Source organism: Magnolia sinica, chromosome 17, assembly GCF_029962835.1.
Source record: "Magnolia sinica isolate HGM2019 chromosome 17, MsV1, whole genome shotgun sequence".
In the NCBI taxonomy this organism is placed as follows: domain Eukaryota; kingdom Viridiplantae; phylum Streptophyta; class Magnoliopsida; order Magnoliales; family Magnoliaceae; genus Magnolia; species Magnolia sinica.
In genome coordinates this window covers 16,715,023-16,725,883 of record NC_080589.1, presented here as the reverse complement: position 1 = coordinate 16,725,883, position 10,861 = coordinate 16,715,023, and the positions used below count along the sequence as shown (strand labels likewise).

Here is a 10,861-nt window from a genome sequence, read left to right as displayed (position 1 = left end):
TAATGTGGACGTCAAACCATCATTGCTCTCAAGGCACGGCCTGCAATAAACATCATTATGTACATCACGGTAGAATCACATATTGCGATTGACCTTATATACATCTCATTGGGCCTCAACCCATGGGCCTCAAATGCATCCAATGGGCCGTATCATATGGGCTATATATAAATATCAAGGTGGGCCTCAACAGACGGGCTATAAATACATCAAGATGGGCCTCATCACATGGGCCTCAAATACATAACATGTGGGCCCTACACATGGGTCTCATATACATTAAATGGGTCATGTATCTGGTTCTCGAATACATCAAATGAGCATGCGTCATGGGCTTAATACATATCACAACGGGCCTTGCCCATAGGCCACGAATACATCACAACGAGCCTTGCCCATAGGCCTCGAATACATCAAATGGGCCTTATGGATGGGCTGTAAATACAGCAATGTAGGGCCTCATGGATGGCCATAGATACATCAAGGTGGGCCTCATTGCTTGGGCCGCGCTAGTGGGCCACACCGTCTATAAGTGAGCTGCATCAATGGGCCACAAATTCATCTGGGTGGGCCCCATGGATGGGCCATAAATACATCAAGGTAGGGCCCACCATATTCCCCATCCAATCTAGTCATAAGGTCACAAAGACCTGGATTAGGGGGGTGAATAAATTTCATATAGATCCAACACTCCTGTGACCCAAAAGGGGGTTCCAATGGTAGGCGTTCATTCCCCATTGTTTCTGCAGCGTGGTCCACCTGATATATGGATCTACCTCATTTCTCTTCTCAGGCCTTAAAACGATCTCACCAGACAGATGGACGGCTGGGTCGAAACACTTATATCTTGGTGGGGTCCACTGCACAGACGGTGTAGGAAAAGCCCATATATCATGGTGGTTTCCACCTAGGATGGATGGTGTGGATATAAACCACATACATCAAGAGGGGTCCACGCCCCAGGACAGATGGACGAGATGGATATAGAACAAATATATCAAGGTGGGTTGCCATGGTCGAGGTGGACCCCACACACATCTACATGACCCCACGTCCAAGCTATGGACGGAGTGGATATACATATCAGGGTGGATCCCCATCGTCTAGGAACGCTGGACGGTGTGGACATAGAACAGATACATGAAGGTGGGTCCCACTATCCTTGCAGCTAGATGGTGTGGATAGAACACATATGTATGGGTCCCACGAGCCACGGGGGACGACGTGGATAAAACATGCATCATGAGGGGTCCACAGCCGCTAGACAACGTGGATAAAACATGCATTATGAGGGGTCCACAGCTGCTGGACGGTGTGGATATATGGCACATTAATCAAGGCAAGCCCCACAGACCTTGGTAACGGCACTTCAGCAGCCATATAGCTGGAGTGAGGTCCACCAACCATCCCACCTCCCACACATGGGGACGGTGAGGATAAAACACTTACATCAATTGGTCCCACATGGGGCCCACCATAACGTTTATCTACCATCCAATCTGTTAATAAGGTCACACAGACCCACATAGAGAGGAAAAACAAATTTCATAATGATCCAAAACTTCTGTGACCCAGAAAGGGTTCCAATGGTAGATGTTTAATCCCTCACTGTTTCCTGCTATGTGGGCCACCTGAGTTCCAGGTACAGATGATTTTTTGAGGAGGCCTGCTGCCCTAAAGGGGCCATCAAATGCACGGTGTGGATGTTCAACACACATCATGGTGGGGCCCATGGCTGGGACCCACGGTCCCTGCCCATTCATGCCACAGCAGCGCAGAACACTGCTGCAGCGTCCTCTGGACGAGCTGCAGCGCCTGTTGCATGATTTTTTTATTTTTCGGTGGTATTTCCTATATGGGGCCCGCATCAGGAGAATCTGACCCGGTTGTTGGATTCTATGGCTCAAGACAGTCTGAATGAGCCCAATATTCGATGTGTTTTGGTGTCAAAGTGGGCCATAGCAGATTTAAACGGTAAAACTCACCATTTTCAAAGATATGGCCCGCCAGATAATTAGATTAACTTCATTTTTCGGTTCAACGCCTAAAATGAGATGGGGAATGGGGTAGACGATGTGGATTAAATCCATACATTAAGGTGGGGTCTACACGAGTGGCCCTCCCCAAAGCTTTTTAAATCAAGCTAATATTTTTGTTTTGTTCATAGCAACGTCCAAACCTTGTTGGACGGTCTGGACAACGGACACCCAGTAAGTTTTGGGCTGGCCCATCTGGCCGTGTTGGGGTCCACCAAATGCTTGCACTTCCCCATCATCTAGACCCTTCAAATAAAAGGGTAGCAAGGTGGGTTGATCCCCATGTTTGGACCGCCATATGGTCCGTTGGATGGGCGGTCGGATTCACATAAACTCATCATATGGGCCACAAAATAAGGGAAGGAGAGAGAGAGAGAGAGAGAGAGAGAGAGAGACACGTGCGATGGAGGGACCCCGACACTATGGGCCCTCCCTTTCATGCATTCAATCATACATCAAGTGGGGTCCCAATACATGTGGGCCCACTAAATCAAAATCAATGGTGGAGATTCCTTCTCCACTAAAATGGAAGGTCTAGATGACCCTTATTAAACTAGAAAATAAATATCATGATAGAGTCCATGGAGAATGGGCCCATCATGGAATGATCATGAGAGTCATAGTGGGCCATCAGCCACATCTAAGGTCCATAGTGAGATCCATACCATCAATCGGTAGGCCCTACTTGGCTCAACATTAAAAGAATGAAATCTAGGCCTATAGAACACCCACCTTTAATCTTTTCTTCTTTCTTCCGCCAATGCATGCTACAGCTCCATAGGAACAATTTTAATGGTTGAGATGAAACTTGGATGGTGGAGATGGGAGATAGAAAGTAAGCCACACAAAGCTCTGCTCTCATGGGGTTTGCTTTAAAAAATGAAGAAATGAGAGAGAGAGAGAGAGGATGGGATGTAAAGAGAGAGAGGGATGGGTGAGTGAGTGATGGGTGATGGGTGAGTGATGTGTACTTGACATATAAGGGATGGGTAGCTTTGACTTTAGGGTTGTTGTTGGGGATGGGACATATACTTGACATGTGAGGTGATTGATTAGATTGATTTGACATGTTATAGAGATTCTCTTTGGATTGCAAACGCACAACATTTTCTCGAACTGAACGTAGGCCCACATCTCCTGACCCGGGTATCTCCTTAGCGCGCGAGACGCTGCATCAGAACCGCGGCGACGGCATGGTCGCTAGGGTACAAGTCTCGGGTCAAGCCGACTCTGGAATATGGGACGTAAATGTAGTGTACGCATCGCGGGTTATCGAAATTTGACTGGGAGGATCGCGGAAGCCTACGAAACGGTACGGGCTAGGATATGGGTCTCACACCATATCCATGATGGCTGCCAACCCAAGCAACACTCGTATAGATGTCATCTTCACCACTGGTGAGAATATCTCCTCAAAGTCTATACTTTTTCTCTGACCAAATCCTTTCACCACAAGTCTGGCCTTGGACCTTGTTTGTGAATTCTTCTGCTCAATTTTCTTTCTAAACACCCACTTGTTGCTCAGAGCTTTCTTATCCTTAGGTAATTTCACCATATCATAGGTGTGGTCTTATGCAAGGATTTCATCTCCTCTTACATAGCTTTCAACCACTCTCCCTTATGCTCATCGGCTAGGGCCTCAAAATAATCTTCTGGCTCTCCCCCATCAATGAGCATAATGTGCTCATGCGTCGAGTACTTCTTAGATAGGTGTCTATCCCTAAATGTCCTCCTCACTTGTAGCTCAACAGGTGGATCAAGAGGGGGCTGCTCCCTCGGTCCATCTTCTGTAGAAACTCTCTCATCCTCTGCACCTTGTTGTACTCCCCCATCATCAGGCATCATAGGAGGAATAACCAGATTCATGTCCTCTCGCTCACCTGAACTAGGCTGGGTCTTCTCTGCCTTACAAATATCTTTTATGCATTAATCTTCAAAGAAGACCACATCTCTACTTCTGACGAGCTTCTTCTTAGTCGGATCCGACAATTTGCAGCCAGACTTTTCATCACCGTACCCCAAGAACATACATTGCCTGATCTTCATATCGAGCTTAGACCTCTCGTCCTTAGGTACATGAACGGATGCCCTGCATCCAAATACCCTGAGATGACTATACGATGGATCTTATCCAGTCCACACCTTTTCAGGTACTTCTCTATTCAACGGGGCTGATGGAGACCTTTTTATCAAATACATTGTCGTGTGCATTACTTCTCCCTAGAACGTCTTGGGCAACTTTGAATGGGATAACATACATTTGATTCTCTCTACAATGGTGCAATTCATTTGCTCAGCCACACCATTATGCTGGGGGTCTTGGGAACTGTCTGTTCATGCCGTATACAGAGGGACTTACAATACTCATGGAAGTCACCAATGTATTAACCACCATTGTCAGTGCGGATGCACTTTAATAATCTACCTCTCTCTCTCTCTCTCTCTCAACCATAGCATGAAACATTTTAAACACACCAAAGACCTCATCTTTGGATTTCAAAGCATAAACCCAAACCCTCCTAAATGCATCATCTATAAAAGTGACAAATTACAATGCCCCACCCAAGGTTTTTGTCCTCATAAGATTACAAACATCAGAATAAACCAAATCTAATACATGCATTTTATTAACATGGGAAGCAAATTTAACAAAAGAAACTCTATGTTGTTTCCTTGATAAACAATCAATACAGGTTTTGAGAGGTATACATGTCACTTCTGAAAGGAGCATCTTCTTCGTTAGTAGCTGAAGTCTTTTTTCACTCATGTGGCCTAAGACACCTGTGCCACATGTCAGTAGTTGAATCTTCCATTGCGTTCAACTCACCCTTGCACACACTGACACTTACCTTGTAAAGGATGCAACACTTCTTTCCTCTGGTTGTGATCAACGAACTCTTGATGAGCTTTCACCACCCACCAACAAATCGGCTTTTATAGCCATCATCATCCAACCTTCCCATCGACATCAAGTTGAAGCGAAGGTCTGGAATGTGCCTCACATCCTTGAGAACCAATGTGCATCCCACATCGGTCTTCACACAAATATCACCGACCCATATAATCTTCGATATGCCAGAATTTCTCATCTTCACGGTCTCAAAGTCACCTGACTTGTAGCTTGTGAGGAAATACCTATGTGGAGTCGCATGAAATGAGACTCCCGAGTCTATCACCCAATTAGTATCCTGACTTGTAGCCCTAAGACAAACATCATGATCTACCGAAAGAATAACTACAACGTCACCATCTGTAGTGACCGTAGTGGAGTCTGATTCATTTTCCTTCTCCTTTCCTTTTCTTTTTTTGTGCTTATTCTTCTTATGACATTCATGCTTGTAGTGGCCCTTCTTATCACAATTCCAACATTCAACATCCTTCCTGATGATCGACTTGCCTCTTGATTTATCTCGGGCCTTCCCACCCTTTCTGTTCTTTCCTCTCCCCCGATCTTGTGTCACAGGGGCCTCTTATTGAGTAGACCCCTGAGACTTCCTCCTTGTCTCCTCATTGAAGAGACAACTAGTTACCTGTTCCATGGACACCTTTCCGTCTGGTGCGGAGTTACTTAGAAACACCACCAATGTCTCCCAACTGTCAAGCAATGAGCTAAGCAATAGCAAAGCCTATAGTTCATCGTCCAGGATCATCTTCATAGCAGAGAGCTGGTTCAATATGTTGTTGACCTCATTCATGTGCTCAGTCACAGAACCACCATCTTTAAACTTGAGATTCACAAGTCATCTTATCAGAAAAATCTTATTATCGGCTATCTTCCTCTCATACAACCCTTGCAATTTCAGTCATAGGCTAGCGGCTGAGGTCTCCCTAGACACATGGTGGAATACAGAATCGTCCAGCCATTATCTAATAAACCTCATCGCCTTCCGGTCTAACTTCTTCCAATCATCATCTGACATATCCTTTGTCTTTGCTGATATGCCTGGAATTGGAGCATACAAGTCCTTGCAATAAAGAAAGTCCTTCATCTTAGCCTTCCATATGGTCCAGTTAGAATCATTGAGACTGATCATCCTTGATGAGTCACCTTCCATAATTCAAAACTGATCCCACTCTGTTCAACCAACCTAGACTCTCTGATACTACTTTGTTGGGAGCGTTGCACAAAAATCTTAAGATCTTACCTCCCAAAACACTAGAATTATGGGATATAATAAAGTAATGAAATAGATCAAAGCACAAACCACACGACACAAGAGATTTTACGTGGAAAACTCTTAAAGAGGTAAAAACCACGGGAACAGATCACAAGTACACACCGCCTAGATGAAACCTTCTTCACTCATGTAGGAGTGGATGAACAATAAGAGATAATGAAAACGGAGAGATCTCACCAATCACGAGGACGTAGAGACGCTGAGACGTCGACTGTGCAGTAGACCACCTCTACGAGCAGAATCTTCCCTTCCACAAGCTTCCTCTCTCTTTTCTCTCGCTCACCTTAGTCGTGAAAACACCTTAGCATACCCTAAAATAGCCCTAGGGACCCCTATTTATAGTTTAGGAAACTCCTTTTCCACACAGCTGCGAAACCGCCTTAAATTTACACAGTCCGCACAAAATCTACGCAGAATCTGCGTAACCCTCGACTGGTCGAAGGACCCCTTCAACAGGTCGAGCCTGACCCTCGACTGGTCGACGCTAAAAAAATGAGCTTACTAGACTTTGAGTCAAGCGAGCCTCGACTAGTCGAGCAGCTCCTTTCGACCGGTCGAGCCGCCCACTCGACCAGTCGAGAAGCGTGGTGAAACAGGCTTTAAGATATCCGTGTTGCACTACCTCTCCTTTGAACTGAGGAGGAAAACCCCATCAAAAAATAGATTTCCATCATTGTATCTAGCTTAAATCCCAAGGTATCTTCAAGATTCTTATATCATTAGATATCACATGGTAGCTTTTGATTGGGGTAAATATTCCAACGAAAATTCAATTTTTGTGTTTGTAGAGAGATCAATTTGGTCCTCTTCTGGGGTTTGTGAGGTCGGGATAAAGCCTTGGGTTGGTTTGAATTAGATGAGGAGAGTTTCTTGCGGACCTATAGAAATTTACATGGGCTTATATAAGATCTTAGGGTTGCAGATTTTGGGATTTCAGTTCCAAGTTTTAGGGTAGGGTGTCTATAATATCCTATCTCAAGAGGAATACACACACACAGAGTTGTGAATGTCTAAGCCCCCTTGGATGCTCACAAAGTGTGAGTCAGGGGGTGGTGTATCTTAAGCATCGGTTCTACCTTGTGGATGACTCGGGTTAGCCCATGGGCCTTATAGTGGTGCCTAACAAATTTCACCATTCTCTTTCACCCATGGTTTTTCGCTCTCCCTCACTAGAGATAAATTGAGGAGAGACTCCATCCATTGGGAAATCAACGGAGGCAAAATCAGAGCAGATTTTCCATGCAAAGGTATGCTTTGTGGTTGAATAGTTTTGTGTCTTTAGACATGTCTTCATCATAAACAGGAAGCCGTCATAGATTAATTAAAAAACTGAATTTACTAAATTTGAAATGCATTGTACTTTTGTTAGAAATCTAACAATGACAATTGGCATGGTTCCATATCAATAGTCTTGGAGAACTTGATTATATAAATAAGGACATCTCATGATTCTATTTTGTGTGTGTGTGTGTGTAGTGAGTGTGTGCGTGTGTGTGTGTGTGTGTGTGGAAAAGGTTCTATGTGGTGGAGCTCATGGGAACTTCCATGAGGTCGAGTTGTGTGGGCCGTGATGCGTGTCGAACATCTACCTCATCAATCAGATGCACCATTCCATGGTGGGCCTAGGGCTTAAAAATCAAGTCAATCTGTGACTTGTGTGGGCCACACCACACACAAAAGTTGAGAGGGGTTACCCTCCATTAAAACGTTCATAATCATTTGTTGGACCCACTGAGATGTGGTTCACAAATCCAGTTCATCCGTTATGTGTGTCCCTCTTGGATGAGGGTTCAGACCAAGTTTCAGATGCATCCAAATTTTAAATGGGGCCTACCAAGTGCTTTTATATGTTTTAGGGATGTCTTTACATGATTTTAGATGGTATGGCCCACCTGAGTTTCCTATACGGCTGATTTTTGGGATACCCCATAATCTAAAGGGGACCCATCAAATGCACGATGTTGATGTTCAACATACATCATGGTTGGGCCCACACAGCTCGACCTCATGGGAAGTTCCCATGAGCTCGACCACATAGAACCTTTCCATATATATATATATATATATATATATATATAGCCAAATGCTAAGTTGCGCAGCAATTAGCACTGAACTCGCAAGAACTTTTTGAGAACTCATCATACATGATGTAAGTTCAAAATCTGAATAGTCCACGTGATGCAGCACCCCATGAAACCCCAAAAGGCTCAACTTCTACTTTAATCCAAAACTTGGTGGGCCATGAAAAGAGAAAACAGTTTCCTCCCTCGATTTGCATCTCTCTTTGCCTTGGCTCACCAGAGTTGCCGCATCACATGTGCCATTTGGATTAGACGCCTATGACATGTGTGCAAAGGTGTGCATGTGCATAGGTGAGCATGCCTATATATATAATGTATCCACTCTGAAAGTGAGTAGCATTCAACACGTGTACAAATGGTGGACTTGGATGGTATGGATTGATTATTGGAGCATCCAAAAGAGACTCATATAAATGTCGTCATACTTTTATATTGTAGGACTTACAAGAATTCACACCAAAATATTAGATACAGATAAGAGCCTAAATTTCAACACATGCACGCATGGTCCGGCCTGGCCTACATCAACCCGTTTTCTTTTCTTTCCTTTTTACAAGGATAACCACTCCACTCCACGTGAATACTCGATCCCATTATTTCACTGCGGAAATATTACCTTTACCACTCAGCAATAAAGCTGGATTACCATTGATTCGATAGCTTTTGACGAGCCAGGTGAGGGTGGCCCAAAAAATTGACATCTCTTACAAATGGTTGAAATTTTGGATGCCTTATGTTGGAAACACATGCGCACGTGACATTTCTTTATTAATGGCATTGGATAATAGATTAAGGGGAATGATCATGTACGCATATTATATACTCAAGATCAGTATATAAGCCACCAACCGTCCATCTGACATGTGCCTGTCAACCTGTACATGTCAAAATACAGTGTGGCAGATCTTGAAAGGGTTCAAAGTTTAGAAAATCTAGCCAATAGCTTATAAAAAATGCCGTAAATTTTTCAATGGTCGTCAGGAGTCGTTGGCACGCGTCCATAAAAGAAAATCATCTGGCTACCGTAACCTCTCGATTGTTGTAAACTTTAGAATACCATTCATCCAAAAGATGGCCACTAAATCACACGGTCTGGATCAAGGTGCAGGTGTACGGATTGAATATTAGAGTACGTTGGATCATGCTGATGCACCCATATTCCGTACATATGGTTTCCGTGTGCATCAATCCGGACCGAGGACTACTCAAATCAAGGGCCCCACCGTTGATTCCCCGCCTTTTTTTTTCGTATCGACGCCGCAGCCCGTCAACGTCAATAAATGATAAAGGGTATTTGGGGCATGAGCCAAAATATCTACTAACATTCTCCTTGTTTTCTTCCATTAGAAAATGCCATCCACCATCCCCCACGAGCATTTATAAATAAGTCTCCTCGCAACCTCATTTTCATCGCAAACAAAGCCTTCCTAGCTTTCTTTCAATCAAATTTCCAAGCGCTCTCTCTCTCTCTCTCTCTCTCTCTCTCTCTCTCTCTCTCTCTCTCCATTGCTAGTATGGACCAGCTGGTGATGAGTATGGCGCGCCAGAACGGGTTAGTGATCTTCAGCAACAGCTCATGTTGCATGTGCCACTCCATCAAGAGGCTCTTCTGTGAGTTTGGGGCCCATGCAACTGTTTATGAGCTCGATCAGGAACCCAGGGGAAAAGAAATAGAGAAGGTGTTGGCCACCCTTCTACATCATACCTCACCTCTACCAGCTGTGTTCATAGGCGGTCAGCTGGTGGGCTCTACCAACGAGGTGATGTCTCTTCAGCTCCAACGCGACCCCACTCATGAAAGCAGGAGCTATCTGGTAATGCTCCTTAAAAGAGCAGGAGTCATCAGACTGTAATATAAATTCAGCTCTAATATCATATTAAAAAATAAATTACATATATAAAAGATAGAGCTCATATGTTTCTTATGGATATAACAACTTACGAAGTTCTAATTCTTCATAATGTATTGAAGTTACATATATGGAGTCTGAGGTTGAGGGTTTTGGCGATAAGAAATGTTTCCTTGGAATGTTAAGTGAGTGTTTTGAATGTGAAATATTTATATATATGTTTTTGCATTCCAAGGTGAAGTGATGAAACTTTCTTTCCATTTGGTAGAGTTTGTCCTTATAGATATTGTTTTACAGAAGATGAAGGAAAACCAAAAAGAGTACTAGGAAAATGGTCATGCTTGGAACACACATGTAAAACCATGAGCAAGTTTTGTATATAGATAGAACGTTGGTCCCACTTGATCTTACTTTCTTGGTGGTGGAATCAAATGGGGCCAACTTCAAGTTTGGAACTTTTTTGATGTAGAGAGGGTCGCGGACAGTTTCATGGCCAAGATGGATTAGAAAAGACCCGGTCGACGACAGAAGTGATCCGGACCGCCATACCTTAGATCGGGCATATCTCGCAATCTGGAATGAGTTACGTGACGTAAAATATATGATTTTGGGGTAGAACCAGCTACTTTAGCCAACCAACCCCACTATGCCAGGTTGCGCAGCCCGGAATTGCAAAAAAATCCTGGTTCGACAATGATTTCCCTGCTTTAATTTCG

The 10,861-nt window shown here is 44.0% G+C and overlaps 1 protein-coding gene across 1 annotated transcript; it reads left to right on the top strand.

The window, feature by feature from the left end:
* The first annotated feature begins 9,716 nt into the window (after positions 1–9,716).
* Positions 9,717–10,373, top strand: LOC131230918 (glutaredoxin-C1-like). Its single transcript, XM_058226939.1, has one exon. It carries the CDS (start codon positions 9,810–9,812, stop codon positions 10,146–10,148), a length of 339 nt encoding a protein of 112 aa, XP_058082922.1. The 5' UTR covers positions 9,717–9,809; the 3' UTR covers positions 10,149–10,373.
* Positions 10,374–10,861: the final 488 nt, after the last annotated feature.